Below are 23,916 nucleotides of genomic sequence, written 5' to 3'. Positions count from 1 at the left end.
TTCATGAAACAAGTGTGCCTTTGCCCAAAAAAGGTTGAAAAACACTGTGCTAGCATATCTGGTCCATCCATCACTATTGGTCAGGCATTTATACATACATATGCTTCTGTAAAAAACAAGTGTCTGGTCATTCCTTCAGTTCAAGCTAAAATGGCCATGGACAGTGCCTAGTGTCTGAAGCAGGGAGGGGGGGGATACATGTGTGCAGCAGCCTAAAGTGACCAATAGGAATGCAGCAGATTCTAATCCCTGGCTGCACCTGTAACCAAAAGATTGGTGAAGCATGAGTTTGTATCCATAACCCAACTGAAGAGGGGAAACATTGGTATAGATTAAAGGCTGATTTAAAACTGCCTTAGATAGGCTTGGGGATGAGACAAAGACGTGATGAGGTAAAAAAAATCACATACCGTGAACTATGTTCATGCCATGGTTAATGGCAAATGTGGAAGAATCCTCAGTCAATCCAGGAAATATTAAAATAATGTATCTACTAAAAATTGAAATGGTTAAGTATAGCGAACTGATGCTACAACAATCACTTTCGGTAATTCTAAATAATAATGGCACATCTGCCCACATTACATTTTACGCTCTATGATTTGTTCAAGGAATATGGAAAGGGATAAGATGTACTCCCCTTTACTTAGATGATAACAGAATCTTAAGGCAGATCAGTTACTTCACCACAATCCTATTTCGTTGTTTGCATTGTTAAATAATCACTCACTGCAAGTTGACCCTGTCTTAGCTGAGATCTGACGGCTGTACCAGAGCGGGATGCGTGTACATGTCTTGGAGGGAGATAATTTCAGGCATTCGGGGACCCAATTACATAAACATAGCTGAAGTCAGCATTGTAGTCCTTACCAGTATAAACGTGGAACAGGGTCACTCCGGATTTATATGGCATCCAACGATATGATTTTGGGTTGACAGCGTGGGAATGCTGGGAGACGCGACTGTGTTAAGTTGGAAATTAGGGCAATCGTTCGCTAAAAGGCTCTCTCCGGCAAGGCTAGTGCGTCTTTGCGCAAAAGGGAAAACCGGCGGCGGTACACAGGCCCCCAAAAGGACTTCTTTTCATCACCGCCTGAGTAAGGCAAAAGCCATTCCGCTTTGCCCCCGGCCGCCGTGTGGGACAGCTCGTCTTGGTTGTGGGCTGACGCTGGTTGGCGATGGGAGGAACACGTGAGTGAGAAGAAAGGGGGAGCACAAGGTCGGGTTGAGCAAGGGGGCGGCAGCAGCAGGATTTTCCCCGACATCTGGAGGTGGCGGTGGCCGCGCTTGGGAGCAGGCGGCAGGCGATAGCTGTTCGCCGCAGCAACAGTGGATGCAGCGGCTCCTCCTCCTGCTGCTGCTTCACTGAGTCCCTCCGCCTGAGTGCCAGCTCCTGCCTCTCTGAGTCTTCGGTCACTCTTCCTTATTGACAAATATACAAAAGGCCGCGCCGGTCTAGAGACGCGTCTGTAGTCGGCATGGGAGACAAGAAGAGCCCCACAAGGTGAGGAGGGCGGAAAGGCGAGCGGGAGGGCAAGCTCTCAGACAGGCAGGCACGCAGGCAGGGCCTCCGTGGACAGGCCGGTCTGTAGACGGAATGCAGAGGCGGCGGGGCTGCGAGGCCGGCTTCCCCACTTCTCCCCCCCCCGTCTTCCGCTGCCAAAGTCTTTGGCGCCCCCCAACGTAGCAGAAGCGATGGCGGTGAGGAGGAGGAGGAGGAGATGAGGTAGTTGGTGGGAAGCGGCGGCCGAGGCGAAGCAGGGAGGGGGGGGGGAAGGGCGGCCGCAGCGATGCCTTGTTTTGTGTCTTAAATTTCCTTCCGTTTTTCCTCGTCCTCCCTCTCCTCCTCTTCTCCCTCCCCCGCCCCGCCGCTTTTTTGGGTAGGCCGAAGCGGCAACCGAAACCCTCCTCCGACGAGGGCTATTGGGACTGCAGTGTGTGCACCTTCCGGAACAGCGCCGAGGCCTTCAAGTGCATGATGTGCGATGTGAGAAAGGGCACCTCCACTCGGTGAGTGAGCGGGCAAGAGGCCTGGCCTGACAGCCACTTCACCGGGCAAAGCAGGAGTGGGGACAGAGGGGGGGCGGCGGTAGGGATAAGACAGCCCCGGTCAGGAAAGGTAGATCACAACATGGTAGCCGGCGACTGCCATCACCATAGCCATCGGGGCAGGCCTATCGATTGCTTTCTTCTATGGGAAATGTAACAGATCCGTTTTGCATCCTTTCTCTTCTTTTCTTCAATAAAAATCTCACTCTTGGGCTGAAGGAGAATTCCCTTTGGTGAACTTGTGGCTAGGATAAGATGCTCTTTCTGCCTGCTTCCCACTTCTCTGGATATATAGGGAGATGGGAAGTGTTGGCTGTTGGTTTTTAATCCTGATAAGATAAAGTATCTTACTTTGGAATGCTCAAACTGACCAAATATTAATAGCAAGCAGTTCCACAAATTGTGAGAACAGAATTTGTGTCATCATCAGTTGAAAAGAAAACAAAAATGGACCAGATTTTGTTATTTCTTTTATCGAGAAACTGTTGTTATACTGTGCTGTGTACACATACACATATGTGCACACATGGACAAGTCCATTTATATTATGATATTAGATAATCACATATATACTGTTGATCACGAGAGGTCAGAAAGTACTCTCTATTACTTTTGAAAATATTAGCAATGGTAATGTAGACAATCAAAAGTATATTTTTCTGTCCCTGTATTCTAGAACTGTTAAAAATTATCTGATTATCCAAAAACAGTTATTATAAGGAGAGAGGGAAATGAGCAAATACTGGATGGAGATAAATAATTATGAAAGACGAGTGGTGGCTGCTGAGGTTATGAAAATTTCAAGCTCCTGTTTGATGTTAAAAAAAGTGAAAAACATGGTTATTGGTAATTTGGGAGGCAAAGGTGGAGCAGGTTTGTTAGTCCACAAACTAGAAAAACAGCAGAGTTTCTCTCGATGCAGATAATTGATATCAGTAGGATTTCCTGGTCAATAAGTTTTTGCTGAGCTACTCCCAGCTTCTTTACATCAGGGGTCTCCAACCTGTGGGTCACAGCCCACTGTGGCCTATTCACAACCAGGCTGCATGAGTGGCAGGCTGGTGCGCGCTCATGCATGCGCACAGCCCTACTCACATGAGTGTTGCAGATGCTTGTGGCCTCACCAGAAAGGTTGGGGAACTCTGCTTTACATGATTATACAAGTGTGTAAATATAATTAAAATATAATATTTTCATATTACACTTATCTGCTTCGTCCCACTATTACTTTAAAAAGTTACTGATTTACAGTGCCAATACATGCTTTCTTTCAAAGGACCATCTCTCACAGCTGTTTCTTAATAGAGTTAGAGATCAAATTTTGAGATCAAATTCTGCATCCAGTAGTAATCTAGGACAGGGCTTTTCAACCTTTTCATCCATTGTACCACTTTTAGGATATGGCAACATCCGAGTATCACAAATAGCCTAGCAAGGTGTCAAAAATTTGATGACCAAAAAAAAAAGGAAAAAAGGGATGAAGTATAGGTAGTCCCCGACTTACAACAGTTTGCTTAGTGACTGTTTGAAGTTACAATGGCACTGAAAAAAGTGCCCCTCAAGCCACAGCCAAGCAAGACACCTGCCTGCCCGCTCGGTGGCGCGCTTCCTTCTGTCCGAGGTTTTCATTGTTGTGAGCATTTCTGTTGAGGATTGGCAGTGGGAATGGGGTGGGGGTGTCTTTGGTTTTTATTCCCCCCCCGCTGGGTGGTTGCAGCAGGTTTTGGTCACTTCTCAAGACCCTGGGACACTGTGACCATCATAAATATGAATCAGTTGCCAAGCATCTGATTGTAAATCACAAGACCCTGGAGATGCTGCAACATTCCAGCTGATCAGCACTTCTTCTGGGCTCAGAAGCACCAGGATCAGCGCCGAGTTCCAGCTGGAGCCTGGCACTGATCCTGGCACTTCCACTGAGCCCTGACAGCCCCGAAGAAGCGCTGATCCAGGCGCTTCTGCTGAGCCCTGACAGCCCTGCAGCTCCAGCCATTTCTCGCTCAGGCTTGTACGGTGCTGCCACTGGTTCAGCTCATTCCCCTCCCCTGCTACCACTTTTCTAGGATGGTTGTGTACCACCTGCCAGGTGCCAATGTACCACAGGTGATACCCGTACCACTGGTTGAAAAGCCCTGATCTAGGACACTGCTTAGCATTTAATTCATAAAATTAAACAGAAGTGTTTTACTTAAATATATAAAGCAAGTGATCCATGTGCAGATTGGTTCAATTCTGTTTTCTGTCACTGGGGACTCACAGCTATTAATACTGAGATCTTGACGTATTTGTACCCATATCATTATTTGTTATTTCCTTCACATTTTCAGACTTTGAATATTCAGACCAAGCTGATAGATAAGTGTGTGTGTGCGTACATGCATGCACATATGCATTTGTGATGTTTAAAAAAATTATCAGCAATATCTTCTGCCCAGTTCAATTATGCAAGATACCTGTTATGAATCTATTGTAGTTACAAATTCTCTTACAACTTGCAGCAATATAAACACATTTCAGACTTTGAAAAAGTGTGGGTGTCAGAATCCATTTATATCATATTCATAAATGGAATGTTTCAAACATATCCCATGGATTCTGCCATCTCCCGAAGAGAAGAGGATAGATGTGTATTGAACTGGCAATAGGCATTTCAAAGGAAAGGAGAAGCCTTTTGAACTGGGGAAACAAAAGGGGGGGCTAGCATCTGGTTTTTGTCACGGTAGACAGCAATAAACAAAAGGGTCCTAACTTCCTTTTTCCCACGAGATGGATGATACGAGAGGAAGGATGGGGGACTGACCAAATGGGGATTAAGGGGGGTTAAACCGGGAACTCTTTATAAGGGTTTACATCGTGGAAATATTAAGCCCTGTCTCATTTCCTACAACCAAGCATGTCATAGTAAAGATTCCTTTTGGACTAAGATTTGGCTCCAAGAGTTTTTGTCTTCCTAAGACGTAGTTTGGGGTGGGTCCTGACATTAGACAGGGCTTGCAACGAAAGTCAACCCGGGAAGAAGAACCTTACCGGGGGACTTTGCAAATAAATATGATGTCTGACGAAGCAAGAAGGGAAGGAAGCCCCACGGAGAAGGAGCCTTCCTCCCAGCCGAACTCCCAGAAACATTGGGAAGCTGAAGCATCATATTCCTCCTGGGAGGAAACGGCGGAGCAGCACGAACAAAAACCCCGGTGGTCGATGGGCGTTGGAAGGAAAAGTGAGTGGGAAAAGGCTTCGAGAGAAGTGACCCTGAGACGGAGCGACCACCAACCGGAATGGAGGCAAGAGATGGAGAACTCCCTGCACGCCAGTGAGGAAGAGCGGATTCTGGAAAAAGCTATTGACTTGATGAAAACAACCCTGAGCTCACTAAGGGAGGAGAGAGCTGGAAACCACAACACCTGGGGTCGCAACTGGAGGGGTAACGGAAGGGATCCAACACCTGAAACCCCAGGGCTGTCCAATGGAACAGGAGCCGCTGACTCAATGGTACCCACCCCCCCAGACCCACAGATGGGGATCGAGATGAGGAGCGATACACTCTGCGGCGCAGACAACGATCCAGCCAAAGATTCCCACCCCTGGAAGCAAAATTCAAGGGGGAGCCATCACGACGGATTTTTCCTAACCCAAGTCCTCAGCTACATGGAAGAGTACGGACGGGACATCCCCAGTGACAAAACACGCATCCGAATTGTGCAATCTGCCCTGGATGGGATGGCTGCAGACTGGGTGGTGAACTTGCATGACTCCAACGCCCCAGAACTCAACGACTTCAACCGATTCATGTCATCCTTGAGGCGACGATTCGAGGACCCTTTGGCTGACCGGAAGGCCCGGGAGAGAATCAAGACGGTGAGGCAGGGCAGGAGAACAGTGGCTGAATATACCCAAGAATTCCGAGCCATCGCCAGCAAGCTGAACTGGCCAGAAGACATCCTCCTCAGCCATTTCAAAGACGGTCTAAACTACGACCTGTATGACGCTTGCCTGCCTCGGGGAGACCCCTACCATCTCGATGACTGGTATGTCCTGGCAGAGGAAGTGGAAATAGACCTATTGAAAAGACAATGCAGAGGAAAACCATGGGGCCGCCCGCCACTCGAGCAAACACGTGAGGGGGAAAACCCACCGGCCACGGCTAAAAAATCAAAGGGATGTTTCAATTGCGGGAGAGAGGGCCACCGTGCTGCAGAATGTCGTTCGAAAGCCCCTCCACGCAAAACAGAGGCACCATCTTCCAAAAAGCTGGGGAAGTCTCAAGGCAACCCAAAAGAATCTTCCATGAAGGGGACAGAAGCTGTAAAGTCCACAATTCCTGCCAAAACCTGGGATTGGACTCCGGCCTACACTGCAGGGGCGGTGGACACCTCGGAAGACAGCTCAGAGGGAGAACCTTTGGTAAGTGGACCTCTTCCACCCATACTTAAGACAGTGACTATATTAGCTTCCTCTGCACCAAAAGCCAATGAAATAAAAGCTCTGATAGACTCTGGCTGCATCCGCTGCCTCATCAGCCCAACGCTGGTGGAGGAACTGAGCATCCCAGTGAGGAGGCTAAAACAACCAATCTCCTTCAGTCAATTAGACGGGTCTATAGCAGGGGGGGGGACCAGCTACCCTAGCCACTCTACCACTCCACATGTCCCTGGGGTCCCATGAGGAAGACATAACGTTTATAGTGGCCCCAGGCATGGAATGCCCAATGTTTTTAGGACTGGAATGGCTGAAGAAATGGAACCCCGGGATAAACTGGAGGACTGCAGAACTCAACTTCCCAAAAGGGAACAGGAAAACATAAAACCCCCAAACACCCCCCCAACCCAGAGGGAGGAAACAGCAGCAGTGGGGGAAGAAGGGGCTAACAGAGATACCGGAGGAATACAGGGACCTGGCTGAGGTTTTCAGTGAGGAAAGAGCAGATGAGCTCCCCCCCCACCGCCCCACAGACTGCACCATAGAATTCAAACCTGGGGCAAAACTCCCAAAACCCAGGATGTATGCCATGAGCCCAAGGGAAATGGCAGAAATGGAAAGATTCATAAAGAAAAACTTAGAAAGAGGATTTATTGAGCCCGCCAAACCCAAAGTAGCCGCCCCGGTTCTGTTCAGGGAGAAGAAGGATGGGTCTTTCCGTTTGGTTGTGGATTATAGAAATTTGAACACAATTAGTGAATGTAATCTGTACCCCCTTCCCCTAATGAAGGATATGCTATCCCACCTATCGAAAGGAAAGATTTTTACCAAACTAGACCTGAGGGAAGCATACTACCGTATTAGGATTAAGGAAGGAGACGAATGGAAAACTGCATTCAACTGCCCAATGGGGTGCTATCAATTCAAAGTATTGCCATTTGGACTGCAAGGGGCCCCCGCAGTCTTTATGCAATTAATTAATGACGTACTGAGAGAGCACCTATATAAGGGGGTCCTGGTTTACCTCGATGACATCCTTATCTTCACAGAAACCAAAGAGGAACATATCAAACTAGTCAGAGCAGTCCTAAAGAAATTGCGAGCTGCCCATTTATATGCTAAATTATCGAAGTGTGAATTCCATCAGGAAAAAATCGACTACCTGGGATATCGCATATCCCCAGAGGGCATCGAAATGGACCCAGAGAAGGTCAGGGCAGTACTAGAGTGGGCACCCCCCCCCGCACACGGAAGCAATTGCAAAGTTTCCTGGGGTTTGCAAATTTCTACCGCCAATTCATCCCTACATTTGGCCAAATAGCCATGCCCCTCACAAATTTGTTGAAAACGAAGGGGGGGTCACCCGTGAAACCCAGCCAGCCTCTAAAATGGCCAATGGAATGTCAAGCAGCATTTGAGAGGCTAAAGAGACTCTTTTCTGCGGAACCTGTACTTAAACACCCAGATCCCAACAAACCTTTTGTAATACAGGCAGATGCGAGCGACGTAGCAGTCGGAGCCGTATTACTACAGGAAAATGATGAGGGGGCGTTGCAACCTTGCGCATATACATCCAGGAAACTTACAGAAACTGAACAACGATGGCCAATATGGGAGAAGGAAGCATTCTCATTAAGGTGGTCATTATTAACTTGGTGTCAATTTTTGGAAGGAAATAAAATACCTTTCCAGGTCTGGACTGACCACAAAAATTTAGAAGCACTAAAAACGCCCAGGAAGCTCACTCCTAAGCAAGCCCGCTGGTCCCAACACTTTCACCGATTCAATTTCACTCTCAAACACTTACCGGGGAGAAAGAACTTCCTGGCAGATGCATTATCCCGCATGCCCCAATATAACAGCACAAGAGTTACTGACTTTAAACCACTTGTACCGGAACAACTGGCAGCACCAGTCACCACCAGGGCACAAGAAAAAATGAAGCCGAAGGTAGATAGCCAAACTGGAATAGAATTCAGGAAATCTTTGGAAAGTGATGAATGGTTCCAGAAAAATAAACATGTGTGCACAATTAAAGATGGACTGCCATGGGTGGGGGAGAAGCTATATATACCGGCCACACAGAGAATCAATTTCATGCAACTGTGCCATGATACAAAATCAGCAGGACACTTTGGCTTTGTAAAAACCTTACACTTAACTAAAAGGCAATTTTGGTGGCCATCTATGAAAAAGGACATAGAAAGCTATGTGGGTAGTTGTCAAATTTGCGCAATGGCCAAGAGGTTACAAGGGAAATCGCCAGGACTGTTACAACCAGTGGCGAATCCCTCAGCCCCATGGAAAGAAATAGCCATGGATTTTATTGTGGAACTACCAGAAAGCAACGGAAACACCGTTATCTGGACTGTTACTGATCTGTTCTCTAAGCAAGTCCATTTCATACCTTGCCCAAAAATTCCAACTGCAAAAGCATTAGCAAAACTTTTTGTACAACATATTTACAGATTGCATGGGGCACCACAACGCATCATATCTGACAGGGGGGTGCAATTTACCTCAGCATTCTGGAAGGAATTTTTATCTCTGTTAGGAACTACCCAAGGACTGACATCTAGTCATCACCCTCAGGGTAACGGGCAAGCGGAAAGGGCTAACTCTGTACTTGAGCAATATTTAAGATGTTATGTACATTTTCAGCAGAACAATTGGACAGACCTGCTGCCTTTCGCAGAAGTGGCATATAACAACGCAATTCACTCCAGCACAGTTTACACTCCTTTTCAAGTAGCCACAGGCCAGAGCTTCAACCCCATACCTGATCTAACTCCAAAAGAACCGGTAATTCCAGAACTAAAGGAATGGATTGCTCAGTTACAATACACCTGGTCTATTGTCAGAAAAGCATTAACAGAGGCTAGATTAGCACACAAGACACAGGCAGACAAGAAAAGATCTGATCCCACACCGTTCAAGGTGGGAGAGATGGTATATCTGTCTACAAAATACCTTAAGTCTCTCCAACCCTGTAAAAAACTAGGACCAAAATACATTGGACCTTTTCCAATTAAAAGAATCATAAACCCAGTAACAGTTGAATTAGAACTACCTAAAAATCTTAGACGAATACACCCAATCTTTCACTGCAGTCTAATAAAGAGAGAACAACAATCTCCCCTACGAACAAAAATTCCACCACCACCACCTCCCATCATGGTGGAAGGAGAACAACATTTCGAGGTGAAGGAAATTCTGGATTCCAGGAAACATCATGGAACAACTCAATATCTAGTGGCTTGGAAACACCTCCCCTCCTCAGAAAATGAATGGGTCAGCAAACACCATGTTAAAGCACCAAAGCTGCTTAAGAGATTTCATACAGAATATCCAAACAAACCGAGTTAACATTTACACGTTTTTTTTCTTCTCTTTTCTTTTCTCCCCCTACAGATGGACACATCTTTTTTCTAAGGAGAGCGGACTGTCAGAATCCATTTATATCATATTCATAAATGGAATGTTTCAAACATATCCCATGGATTCTGCCATCTCCCGAAGAGAAGAGGATAGATGTGTATTGAACCGGCAATAGGCATTTCAAAGGAAAGGAGAAGCCTTTTGAACTGGGGAAACAAAAGGGGGGGCTAGCATCTGGTTTTTGTCACGGTAGACAGCAATAAACAAAAGGGTCCTAACTTCCTTTTTCCCACGAGATGGATGATACGAGAGGAAGGATGGGGGACTGACCAAATGGGGATTAAGGGGGGTTAAACCGGGAACTCTTTATAAGGGTTTACATCGTGGAAATATTAAGCCCTGTCTCATTTCCTACAACCAAGTATGTCATAGTAAAGATTCCTTTTGGACTAAGATTTGGCTCCAAGAGTTTTTGTCTTCCTAAGACATGGTTTGGGGTGGGTCCTGACAGTGGGTGCTATTGTTGTTAGTTGTGAAGTCGTGTCTGACCCATCGCGATCCCGTGGACAACATTTTGTCAGAACTCTCTGCTATGACCTTTCCGTCTTGGGTGGCCCTGCACGGCATAGCTCATAGCTTCATTGAATTACGCAAGCCCCTTCGTCACGACAAGGCAGTAATCCATGAAGGGGCTCTATTTTTTTTGCATTGTTCATTTAAGAAGGCATTCTTATCTCTTCTAGCTATTCTCTGGAATTCTGCATTCAATTGGGTGTATCTTTCTCTTTCTCCCTTTCCTTTCGCTTTCCTCAGCTATTTGCAAAGCTTCCTCAGACAGCCATTTTGCTTTCTTGCATTTCTTTTTCTTTGGGATGGTTTTAGTTGCTACCTCTTGTACAATGTTGCGAACTTCCGTCCATAATTCTTCAGGCACTCTGTCTATCAGATCTAATTCCTTAAATCTATTTGTCACCTCTACTGTGTATTCATCAGAGATATGATTTAGTTCATATCTGAGTGGCCTAGTGCTTTTCCCTCCTTTCTTCAATTTAAGCCTAAATTTTGCAATGAGAAGCTCATGATCTAAGCCGCAGTCAGCTCCTGGTCTTGTTTTTACTAACTGTATAGAGCTTCTCCATCTTTGGCTGCAGAGCACATAGTCAATCTGATTTCTTTGTTGGCCATCTGGTGATGTCCATGTGTACAGCTGTCTCTTGGGTTGTTCGAACAGAGTGTTTGCTATGACCATCGTATTCTCTTGACAAAATTCTATGAGCCCTGCTTCATTTTGTACTCCAAGGCCAAACTTTCCTGTTATTCCTGTTATCTTTTGGCTTCCTACTCTAGCATTCCAATCCCCCATGATGATAAGGACATCATTTTTTGGTGTTGATTCTATAAGGTGCTGTAGGGCTTCATAGAACTGGTCAATTCCATCCTCTTCAGCATCAGTGATTGGGGCATAGACTTGGACTATTGTTATATTGAATGGTTTGCCTTGGATTCGCACTGAGATCATTCTGTCATTTGGGGGGTTGTATCCCAGTATTGCTTTTCCTACTCTTTTATTGACTACTCCATTTCTTCTGAGGGATTCTTGCTCGCAGTAGTATACCTGATGGTCATCTGAATTAAATTTACCCATTCCTGTCCATTTTAGTTCGCTGATGTTGATGTTCAGTCTTGTCATCTCTTGTTTGACCACGTCCAGCTTGTCTTGATTCATGAATCTTACATTCTTATTACAAAATGGTTATCAAAAGATCGTGTGCATTGACATAACAGTTGCTATAATGTTCGTACTAATGTCCAGGGCAGGCTTTTTGAGGAGGGGTCTCACCACCGCCTCCTTCAAGGCAGCGGGGAAGATGCCCTCTTTCAAAGAAGCAGTTATTACTGCCTGGAACCAGCCTCTTGTCCCCTCCCGAGCCGCATAAACCAGCTAGGAGGGGCACGGATCCAACAAACAAGTGGTGGAGCTCAGCCTCCCCATCCTGTCCACATCATCAGGGGAAACAGGATTGAACTCAGTCCAGATAACATGCTCAGGACCGTCCGATTCCTCCACGTCAGACTCCACCCAGTCAGAGTCCAAACCGGCCCGGATCTGAGCGATTTTGTCCGTCAGATGATGACTAAACTCCTCGGCCCGTCCTTGCAAGGGATCCCCCCTCACCTCCTGGTTAAGAAGGGAGCGAATCACCCTAAACAAGGCGGCTGGGTGATTATCTGCGGACGCGATGAGGGCGGCGAAGTAGTTACCCCTCGCTGTCCTCATCGCAGCAAGATAAGACCTTATAAAGGTTCTTAACTGCAATCGGTCAGATTCGGAACAGCTGGACCTCCAATTGCTCTCTTGACCCTGTCTCCGACGTTTCATCTCTTGGAGCTCCATAGAAAACCATGGAGCCCAAAGGGATCTGCGACGGGTCAGAGGTCGCAAGGGTACAACACAGTTGAGTGCCTCAGTGGCCGCCCTTTCCCAGGCATCCACCAAGACATCAGCTGGGCTGTGAGTGAGGGCGATAGGTATAGACCCAAGCGCCATCTGGAACCGTTCAGGGTCCATTAGGCGCCTGGGGCGGAACCATCTGGTTGGTTCTGCCGCCCAGCAGCGGGGGGTGGCATAACGGAAGACCAGCCGCAGGAGATGATGGTCGGACCATGACAGGGGAGTAACAACCGGTAAACACCGTCCCAAATCATCCAACCACTGTCCAGACAGGAACACCAGGTCGAGAGTGTGACCCCCACATGAGTCGGGCCTTGAATTACTTGATTCAAGTCCATGGCCGTCATGGAGGCCATGAACTCCCGGGCTAGCTCCGATGACCCTCCCAGGGAAGGCAGGTTGAAGTCACCCAGCACTATGAGCCTGGGGAACTCCACCATCAACCCTGAGAGGGTGTTGAGCAGCTCGGGCAGAGTAGTTGCCACACAGCTGGGCACCAGGTATGTAGGCAACAAGCCCATCTGAACCCGAGAACCACATCTCAGGAGGGACTCACTCCCAGCAATCTGGAGAATGGTGGTCTCCCGCGGACATAAAGTCTCCCTGATAACCACCGCCACCCCACCGCCCCTGCCCTGAGCCCGTGGCTGGTGTAGCACACGGAAACCTGGGGGGCATAACTCAATCAGAGGGACTCCTCCCTCTGAGCCCAACCAGGTTTCCGTAATGCATGCCAGATCTGCGCGTTCCTCCTCGATCAAGTCTCGAACGAGGGGAGCCTTATTAACAACGGACCTGGCGTTAAGGTAAACCAGCCTGAGCTCAGGGGCCTGATCACCCTCACCCCTGGGTAAAAGGGTGCTAATCGGAGGGTCGGTGCGCGTCACCGCTCGCAAGCAGCGGGGGCGCGATCCCGGATGTCAATACGGCCCTCCGTGCATACATCTGCTGCCGTTCCCTATCGTCGTGGGGATTTGAAGCCCCACCCCAGTACACACAGAACCAGCAGCCTCTCCCCTCAACCCTGTCCCACCGGGACCCCTCTCAGGCCCAGATTGAGTATTAATTAAAAATTCCCTCCCCATCCTACTATCCCTCCCCTTCCATAACCCTTTAAAATATCCAGCTAAAAATGTATCAGGGGCCTCTTAATGTGTTTCCACCAGAGGCCCCTAGTTAAGCCCAGCTTAAAATTGGGACCCACATTCTGCAGCTCGCTTGCTGCCGGCTGCTCCAGCTGAGGGACCTCTACAGACTCTCTAGTCTGGCCCTCCCAGACAGGTGGGAAGATGTTTGTGGGCTTCTACACCCCGGAGGCGCCCGCCAGTGGCTGGGCAGCGGGCCCGTTCCCGCCAGTCTCAGCCCCGCCGCAGCCACTGCCCTGGACAGCCTAGTCGGAGAAGGTGAAATGGCCCATGAACGCCTTCATGGTCTGGTTGTGCGTGCAGTGGCAGCGGATCACGCAAGAGTAGCCCCAGCTGCACAACTCAGAGCTTTCCAAGTGGCTGGGTGCTGCCCGGCAGCGCCTCGACGCCACCCAGAAGCAGCCCTTCATTGCCGATGCCAAGTGGCTCCGTGTGTGCCACATGCTCAGTTACCCGGACTACAAGTAGCAGCTGGGGCGGAAGAGCTGGGCCAGCTGGGAACCCAGTGGACACTCCCCCGCTTGCCTGCCGGGGCCATCGGCACCCCTCAGATGGACGCCCGCCTGCGCTGGCTAGGCCAACACACTCCACGGGACCGCCAGCCGGGCAGGGCTGACCCTGGGCAGCGGTTGCATGATGGGGGCTGCGGCGGTGCCCTGCAGCAGCCTGGTCTACAGCACGCCAAGCCCCCTGCCTTCGCCACCATGCCAAGGAAGCTGGACAGTGGCCTTCAGCACCCGCTGGGGGACTTCCCGGATATTGTGGCTATTTCTGGGCTGCAGGGCTGCGAGGTGTCTGACACAGCCACACCGGGCTGCCTCCCTGAGCCCCCTCCCCAGCCCCTGGGGTTCAGCTGCGCTGCCCACTTGGCCCACCTCTAGCAACGATGCCAGCTGCAGCTCCGTTTCTGGGTTTCATCACACAAGGAAGGCACAGCCGGGAAAGACCAACGTGGACGTAGTTCGGAGATGCACGCTAACCACTCCCCAGGTCCAGCACCGGGTAGGCCACCAGCCTGGCTGACAGGTGAGCACAAGGAAGGTGTGCACATGCACTCCGCAGAACCCACCTCCCACTCCTTGCCCTCTCTTACTTACCTAGTTGAGATGGTGTAGTTGGGCAGCAGGGAGAGGTGCAAAGTTCCTGACAAGTAGCCTTTGCTGCAGACAACTTGCCTGTGCAGTTTCCTGGCCGGGTCTTTTGGCGGGCTCAGCAGCAAAAAAAAAAGCCAATAGGAATTGCTGCAGTGCTTGTTGAAAAGCTTCCCCCCCCCCAAAAAAAGGTGCCAGAACGCCATTCTGAGTATTCTATGAGAAAAAAAGCCCTGATTATATATCTGTAAGAGTTCCACTTGCTTATCAGGCACAATTTCAGATATTGGCATGTACCTTTAAAGGGTTAAATGTAGTGCATTGAACAAGATCTTTAGGGAAGAATTTCTTTTAATGATAGATCCACTGATTTTGTTGTTCAGTTGCTAAGTCATGTCTGACTCTTCCCGACCTCATGGACCATAGCACACCAGGCCCCCTTGTCTTCCACTGTCTCCCTGAATCTGCCAAACTCATGTCCACTGTATCAATAATACTATCTAACCATCTTCTGCCATCTTCTCCTTTTGCCTTCAATCTTTCCCAACATAAGGGTCTTTTCCAATGAGTCTTCTGATTTTGTGACCAAAGTATTTGAACTTCAGATCCACTGATAGTTTCATTTATCTTGCATACAGGAGAAGACATTTTCCTGTATTGTTTCTAAGAGTTGAAATGCACTTCTGTTTGAACTATATTTACTTTCTAGTCTTCCTTTGTTTAGAAAATTTGCAAAAGGCATATAATTTACTAGTTTACAGTAATTTGGTTAATCTTAATTCTATTTTTTTAAAAAAATAAACCATGTTTGTATTTTGCAGTTTAATCATTGTTAGTCACCTAGGGTATTTATAGTATTTATTCATATTCATATTTACAGTATATTCAAGCTGAAAGAAGATATACATTGAATGATGATCAGACTTTCTATCAGTTAATATAAAATTCTATTTTTCGGTCAGAGTGGAAGCTTAACTATATTGTAAGAAACAGTTACTAGGCAGAAGAGTAGCATAACTGTTATATGCTTTTAATTGTATGTTGGTGCTTATGTAAATTAAACAATCTTATAAATAATTGCAACTTTAGTTTCAGAGCCTCTGGCACTGCAAGATCAAAATTTAGACTCAAATAATTAATAATAATAATAATCTTGAAAGGGACCTTGGAGGTCATCTGGTCCAGGGGTCCCCAACCCCCGGTCCGTGGACCAGTACTGGCCGTGGCATCCCAGCAACTGATCTGCACAAACAAGCCAAGTTCCATCCATGAGATGCAGACAGCACACAAAACCACGCACCCTGTCAGAACCCACCCCAATCTACATCTTAGGAAAGAAGAACTCTTGGAGACAGGATTTTCCAAACAGGAACTTTTACATGGTAGTGAATAATCTAGACAGGATCTGGAAACTGTGTCGCAGACCAATACTTTTAAAGTGTCCCTGAGTAAAAACCCCTCCCCTCAGACCATTTGGTCAGTCTCGGATCACTCAAGTTCCATGTGTCAAAACTCCTCGTGGGAAAAAAAGAAACATCAGTACATTTACAACATTGTTACTTCCTCCCCTTCACATTCCAGTCGGAGATACAAACCAGAATCCCCCCCCTTCCTTGTTCTTAGTTCAAAGGTTTTCTTCCCTGGTCTTTGTGATGGCCTCCAGGCAGGCTGAATAAACAACCTTGTTTGTCTAAGGTATAGAGATGGCCAATTAACATCTTCTCTTTCCCTCCTTGGGAATGGCAGAATCCACTAAGGGGGTGACATTTAGGTTTGCACAGATAGGGACTTAGGAATGGAATATAAATAGATTCTGACACACCCTCTAGTCCGCGGAAAAACCTCTCTCCATGGAACTGGTCTCTGGTGCCCCAAAGGTTGGGGACCTGTGATCTAGTCCACCCCCCTGCTCAGACAGGAAACCGTATACCATTTCAGACAAATGGCTGTCCAGTCTCTTCTTAAATTTATTTAACTTCTTTCTCTATAACCACTATGGGGAGTGTATTGAAATGAGCTAAGAACCCTTCTGAATTTTGGAATTATAAGTTTGTTTAAAAAATTGGCTGGATTGATGAGTCACAAAACACTTGTAGCCAGGGAGTCAGTTCCATTTGAACTTAAATATATCATAGTATATATATATTTGAGAGTATAGCATTCATAATATATAACTGTGCTCAGATCCAAACAGTATGAATATTCAGAAGGTATGCAAGGAGCTGGAATGCAAAATGTCAATGATAAAAAATAAAGTTCCACAATTGTTATATTATTTTTAGCACCGGTTACAAGTGTTTTATGAATTTTCATCTGTGCTTTTCACAAATCATTTATATCAGAATACATACTACCAATTAATTTTACTTAAATAGTGCTTTTTGCTAGTGCTTTTCTTATACTCTAGTTTTTGTTCTCTTCTCTAATTTATGCTAATAGTCAAAAGACTGTTAGCATTTTAGACTTGATCATGTATATTCTGCATGTGTGTCTATCCTAGGATAATGTTCCCTGAACAAAGAAAAATATAATGCTTATGAATGCTTATGAACCACATTTCCAAATGCACTTCCTATGATTAAATAATTATATATGATTATATAATCATCATCCTTGCTTGTCATCATGGTCATGCAACTTTTCTTTTATATGGTAATGAAGTAAGTATGTCATTTACATAGAAACCTATAGAGAGAAAACAAAAATAAAAGACATGATTAAAACTGCAAGTAATACAATAGATAATTGTATTAGAACTAAATAATACAGTATTATTTAGATTTCCTCATATTGGAATAAATTTATTAAAAGAAATTGAAGTTAGAGGATATTTCAGCAACTTCTGGAAGAAAAGCGGGGAATAATTCAAATGTAGAAATAGAAATAATATGACTTGGCTTTGGCTACAGGAAACGTTTGGAGGTTGTTGTTTATGCAAAATAAAGTGCTTTAAAATACAGAGTGAAACTTCAGACTTTTGCATGATATATTTACTATTCTGAATCTGTAAACAGGTACAGTTAATTCTCATTATTCATGGATTCCATATTTGCAACTTTACCATGTTTCCCTGAAAGTAAGATCTATCCTGAAAATAGGCCCTAGCTTGAGTTTTATGTGTGTGCCAAATACAAGCTGTACCTCCCAAATAAGCCTTCATTTTGTGTGAGACATACAATAAAAACCAACCTAGGGCAGGGATGGGGGGAGTGTGGAGCTGCCCCATGCACCCAGCACCTACTTACCACTGCAGCCAAGCCTCCCATGCCCTGACACCTGGTGTGTTGCTGCCTGAGTTCTTCTGCGACTGGCGGCACCAGCAGGATGCGCCATGTGGCCTCCTGCTGTAAGTGACAGCATCGGCGTGACGAGCCACATGGCGCGACAAGCCATGCAGCCTCCTGCGAGCAATGGCACCACCACAATCAGACCAATGGGCATGTGGCATACTGCAAGTGGCGACACTGATGTGATGCACCACATGGCATGCAGCTGAAGCAGCTGCAGAAGTCAAACACCTGTGCAACAGCTGTCAGGGTGTGGGAGACCTGCCTGTGGCAGTCCTAGGTTAAGCGGGTAAGACATCCTCCAAAAATAAAACCTTGTGCCTGCTTTGGAGACCAAAAAAAAGTCCGGGTCTTATTTTCAGGGAAACATGGTTGTCAGAATCCATTTATATTTCATTTCTAACTGCCTCTCTGTGCAAACCCAAATCTCACCGCCCTTACTGGTTTCTGCCATTCCCAAGGAGGAAAGAGTAGATGGGTGCTAATTGCCCCCTCTCTTTCCCTTAGATGTAACATTTATTCAGCCTGCCTGGTGACCATCACAAAAGACCGAATGAAGAAACCCTTTTCTTCTGAACTCCGAACAACAAAGAAAGGGGGTGGGGAGAATTCTGGTTCTTGCCGAAGAAAGGAAATCCTCTCCCTATCTGATTTACGAACAAACAAGAAAGGGGGGGATTCTGGTTTGTATTTCCGGATGGAATGTGAAGGGGAGGAAGTAATAATGTTGCAAGTGTACTGGTGGTTCTCCTTTTTCCCACTAGGAGTTTGACATCTGAGACTAGACTGAGAAACCGCCTCAGATCCTGTCCATTATATCCACTGTCATGTTTAGTAAAAGTTCCTGCTTGGACAATCTTGTCTCCAAGAGTTTTTCTTTCCTAAGATGTGGATTGGAGTGGGGTCTGACATTAGACAGGATCTGCATTGAGAGTCAACCTGGAAGGAAGAACCTTACCGGGGGACTTTGCAAAAAATATAATGTCTAAGGACGAGGCAAAGAAGGAGGAAAGCCCCAGGGAAAGGGAACTTTCCCCCCCGACCGAAACCCCATCAACTATCGGAAGCTGAAGTGTCATATTCCTCCGGAGAAGAGATGGTGGAGACGCATGACCGCAAACCGCGGTGGTTGATGGGCATTGAAAGGAAAAGTGAGTGGGAAAAGGCATCGAGGAAAGTGACCCTGAGGCGGGGTGGCCACCAACCTGAATGGAAGGAACAGATGGAGAGCTCCCTGTACGTCAGTGAAGAGGATGGGAGCTATGCACCACATGCAGAGTGGATCCTAGAGAAAGCTATTGACCTGATGAAGAAAACCCTTAGCTCACTAAGAGAGGAGAAATCTGAATACTACAGCCGCAGCAGCGCCTGGGGTCGCAGCTGGAGAGACAGTGGGGGGGCTCCGGAACCTGCAACACTGGGGCTGTCCGCTGAAACAGGAGCTGCCACCTCAGCAGCACCCACCACCCGCCAAACCGCAGACAGGGATCAGGATGGGGGGCAATACCGCCCGCGGCACAGATACCGATCCATTCAAAGACTACCGCCCCTGGAAGCAAAATTCAAGAGGGAGCCACCACGCTTGGGGTTTTTCCTAACTCAAGTTCTCAGTTATATGGAAGAATACGGATGGGACATCTTCAGTGACAAAGCCCGCATCCGCATCCTACAATCTGCCCTGGATGGACCGGCTGCAGACTGGGTGGTGAACCTGAATGACTCCAACGTCCCAGAACTAACGACTTCAACCGGTTCATGTCATCCTTGGGGAGGCGGTTTGAGGACCCTTTGGCTGATCGTAAGGCCCGGGAGAGAATCAAAACAGTGAGGCAGGGCAGATGGCCGGTGGCTGAATAGAATTCTGAGCCATTGCCAATAAGCTGAACTGGCCAGAAGACATCCTCCTTAGCCATTTCAAAGACGGGCTAAACTACGACCTGTATGATGCTTGCCTGCCTTGAGGAAACCCACACCACCTCGATGACTGGTATGTTCTGGCAGAGGAGGCAGAGATAGACCTACTGAAAAGGCACCACCGGGCGAAACCATGGGCCCGTCCACGCCCGAGCAAACACAAGAGCCAGCGAAACCACCGACTAAGGCTAAGAAATCAACCGGCTGTTTCAAATGCGGGAGAGAGGGTCACTGCACTGCAGAATGCCACTCAAAAGCCCCTCAGCACAAATCAGAGGCATCACCCTCCAGGAGACCAGGGAAGTCCTAAAGCAACCCAAAAGAACCTGCCATGAGGGGGACACAGGCTGTAGAGTCCCCAATCCCTGCCAAGAACTAGGAGGGGATTCCGGCCTACATTGCAGGGGCAGTGGACACCTCGGAAGACAGCTCAGAGGGAGAAACCTTGGTAAGTGGATCCATTCCACCCATCTGGTGTGCAGGTTCAGAGGTTTTGCTTGATAACAAAATACAGGAAACCAGAATTTGCCTTCAAAAGTACGTGTTTATTCAGCTGAATAGAGACGGGCTTTTCTAAAACAAATGCGAAAAGCATCACATAGCAAAGATGTCTTATTTTTATACTATTTTGGTTATATAACCACTTCACCCAGCAAAGCTGGCACTCAGAAGATTAAGACTTCGCCCCTTAGGGCTGGCACACTATAGATAAGAAACTAGAAAGCAGAAGTAGCTAGCAGGTTCCCTTTTGGGTGTTTCCCCAGGACACCATCTGTCCCTGGGTGAGTTAGAACATTGGGTGTTTCCTTTGCTGTCCTTTCATGACCCAGCATTCAGAGGCCTGCAAGTGACCAGAGAAAGAGGGGCCATCTGGACACATTCACTGTCCCCTAAGTCCTGGTTATCAAACTCCCCCCTTTCATGCTGTGAGCGATGCGGAGGAACATGACCTCCAATCTGAAGGGACAGAGGATAAACCTCTTTATTACATTGTCCACATCGATTAGAGCAAACAGAGATGATTAGGGGCAAGCAGTGAAGGACACAGCAGGAAAGAAGAACAAGAAGTACTATAAAGAGAAGACCAAGGAATAATCCCTTAATCCATCCCCATTCTGGGAGCCAGCTGGTAAGAAATGAGAACATACCATGGAAGACCTCCCATATAGCATTAGTAGAAATCTTCAAACCTTCCTAATGCCTTCCTCCATGAGATAGTATGACTAATGTTAACTTGATAATCAGTTATAAACGTACAGCAGTGTGAGTGGACTAAAGCACACACCCCACCTTTTGCAGCCAGTACCATATCCAATTCTTGACAATTCTGTACCACCACTTCCCTTATTTCTTCTTGTTCCTTATTTAGTTGCATAAATGCTTGTATGGTGTGCTTAAACATGTTCTTTGTCCAGTCACCCAATTCTACAATAGAGTTATAATTCAAACCAACTTCTATAGCTGGTATCAATGCTCATGCAATGGCATTTCCCAGTCCATGAGGTACTGGATGGTGTTCAATATGTTCTTCATGCTCAAGGTGGTCTTCGTCCCGCTGATTGTGGTACGAAAGTTCCAATCATGATGTGGGATAACACAAACAGAGGGAAGATAATTCCTAGGGTACATGTACCAGACCAGTAAGCTGGCAGAGATTTATAGGCAAACCGACTACAAAGAAACCACCAATCTGGATGGTTAGCAAGATAAATGCCTGGTTTGTCTTCCAACCCCTCAGGCATATAGGGTCTGATACCAGACATATAAGCCATGAGTCCCATTGCTGCAAACAAACTAAAGAGCAGAGGGGTCCTTCTTATGATCGAGGCCAAAGGTCTGATGACATCTATACCAATCATCCCACATATTAGTACTGACCTTCCATGTGACTATGCAAGGTGCATAGATCCCCAATTTATATCCGGAAGAGGAATTAAAATGACTAAGGCAGGCTGTTGCAGGGTGCTGGATACGTGCCCCTAATTTAGCAATCCGCAGCTTTCCTGCCCCAAACAGGAAATGTCCAACCCCTAGTGACGTTCATGCTGAACATAAAAGCCCCTAAGGGTGTAGCCTCCATGACCAACCCATGTGTACCAGTGGGAGGTATATGTGTGCAGATCCAACAATTTGTTACGTTCAATAGCTTAACCCATGCTTGCATATTCGGTATATGAGTGTTGGAGCCCCAAATCCCCAAAGAGGGACTGGGAAATTTGGGACCACCTCAACCTTCTATTTTACTGGGAGATACAGGAAATGATGTTTGTAATTCTCCAGACAATTCAGGCACAGGCCTAAGATCCCCAGGATCAGAGAGAGGTCGCTGTTTTGCCAAGATGTGATCACCTGGAAATGGTAGAACCCCCTCCTGATGTCTGGTTTCTTCTGGAGGCAAAATATCAGATGTCTTACTTTGTTGTGCAAAGTACCCTTTTTAGGTCCAACCACATCATTATGGAAAACATCTGGCTGAAGTCCTGAAATTGACCTGCCAGAGTGGGAGGCACATGACGGGGCCTTTGGGTTGTCTTTGCCACCTTCTGGACTCTCCTGATTATGAGACCTTCTTCTCTGAAACATGAGAGGCGTCGAGTGTGGTCTGCCAGGTCTGTGCCTCCTACTGTATCACACACCTCAACCATGGCCAGAACCTGACCACCCCTGCCAAACTCCACAGGAGAAAATAAGGCTCCATAAAAAGAAAGAAAGACAGAAAGAAAGCATGGAGCAGGGTAAGAAAAACAAGATAGAACAACAAAAAAGAAAAGACAAACGACCCAAACAAAACACTAGATGTCAACCAAGGGAGAGAGGAGTGATGCCTGTGATGCAAGGAAGCAGAAAGCCGGTGAGAGGAAACCGCCCATGTAGCAGCCCGGCAGGCACAGGTATCACAATGACCAAAATGTCCTGGCATGCAGATCAGTGTGGGCCTTCAAATAGAAGCTTCAGCCCAAGGTCTTCCTCAGCACCAGGGGCCACATTCCAAGCAACTTGGTCCTCAGGGTCAGAAGGTGGCGAAGAAGAGCGAAGACGAGTGTGATGAATCCAAGCACGAATTCCAGCAACCGTGACCGCCGTGTGAGTAGTGAGAAGAACAATGAAAGGTCCTTTCCAACATTCAGTCAAAGGGCCAGTCAGTCCAGGACTTGACAAGACTCAAATCACCAGGAAGGAAAGGATGGAGTGGATGATCCAATCCAGGATGATGGAGGGCCTGAACAGCTTGAGAAATGGAAGAAACATTATTAGCAAGAGGGTGCATATATTCCCTGAGGGCCTGGTTTCCAAAAACAGGGAGGGAAGTGGACAAGGAATAATGATAGAAGAAAGGGCCTACCATACATGATTTCAAAAGCAGATAAGCCAAGAGGTTGTCAGGGAGCAGTCCTCACACACAAAAGAGCGAGGGGTAGTGCCTGAACCCAAGTAAGATGAGTATCCTGAGGAAGCTTGGCAAGATGACGTTTAAGAATGCCATTAGCCTTCTCCACGCGCCCTGATGATTGGGGTCTGTAAGCGGAATGAAGCTGCCAATCAATACCCAGGGCCCGTGACACCTGCTGGGTAACATCAGAGATAAATTGGGGCCCATTATCAGAACCAATGCCCTGGTAAGGGAAAGAAAAACGTGGGATAATTAACTTAAGAAGGGCTTTGACCACCTCACGTGCTTTGTTAGTACAAGGGAAAGTCTCAACCCATCCAGAGAAAGCATCCACAAAAACAAGCAAATATCAAAAATCCTATTTCCTTGGCAACTCAGTAAAATCAACTTCCCAAAAACTGGCAGGAGCATGACCAGCCGTAAGCCTCTCCAAAGGAAACTTAATAGTCTTTACTGGATTATTACATTGACAAATGATACATTGTTTGATAGTTGTGAGGGCCTTGTCATATATCCCAGGACAAACATAATCCTTTATAAGAAATTCAGCCATGGCCCTACAATCCCAGTGAGTGCTGGCATGCAATTCTCGTAAGAGGGCCCATTATTCATGCTCTGGGAGAAGGCGTTTCCCATCTTTCACCAGCCATTCTCCCTGATAGACAGTATTCATTTTATAAGCTCCATGCCTATCCTATGAAGTATACGTTGGAGCTGGTACAGGCAAAAGTGAAGGTACAAGTGGACCTACATACCAAGGGGACAGGGGACCTGTTGCGGCACACTTGGCAGT

At 47.0% G+C, this 23,916-nt stretch overlaps 1 protein-coding gene across 3 annotated transcripts in view; it reads left to right on the top strand.

Annotated features, from left to right (window-relative positions):
- Positions 1-815: 815 nt before the first annotated feature.
- The window catches only part of YAF2 (YY1 associated factor 2), a 47,796-nt gene continuing 24,695 nt past the window's right edge, over positions 816-23,916 (top strand). The window contains exons 1-4 of one of the 3 annotated variants that reach the window (XR_014026799.1): positions 816-1,504; positions 1,885-2,010; positions 18,326-18,501; positions 18,583-20,180. Coding sequence is in view for 2 of the 3 variants with exons in the window: in XM_081330382.1 (XP_081186508.1) it covers positions 1,479-1,504; positions 1,885-2,010 (152 nt within the window). In the remaining variant the exon portion in view is untranslated. Of the gene's footprint in view, positions 1,505-1,545; positions 1,727-1,884; positions 2,011-18,325; positions 18,502-18,582; positions 20,181-23,916 lie in introns of those variants that run through there. The other 2 variants (XM_081330382.1, XM_081330383.1) reach the window with 2 other exon arrangements.

This window comes from Vipera berus (assembly GCF_964194415.1).
Source record: "Vipera berus genome assembly, chromosome: 6".
Classification (NCBI taxonomy): Eukaryota; Metazoa; Chordata; class Lepidosauria; order Squamata; family Viperidae; genus Vipera; species Vipera berus.
This window is presented reverse-complemented; position numbering and strand designations above follow the sequence as displayed.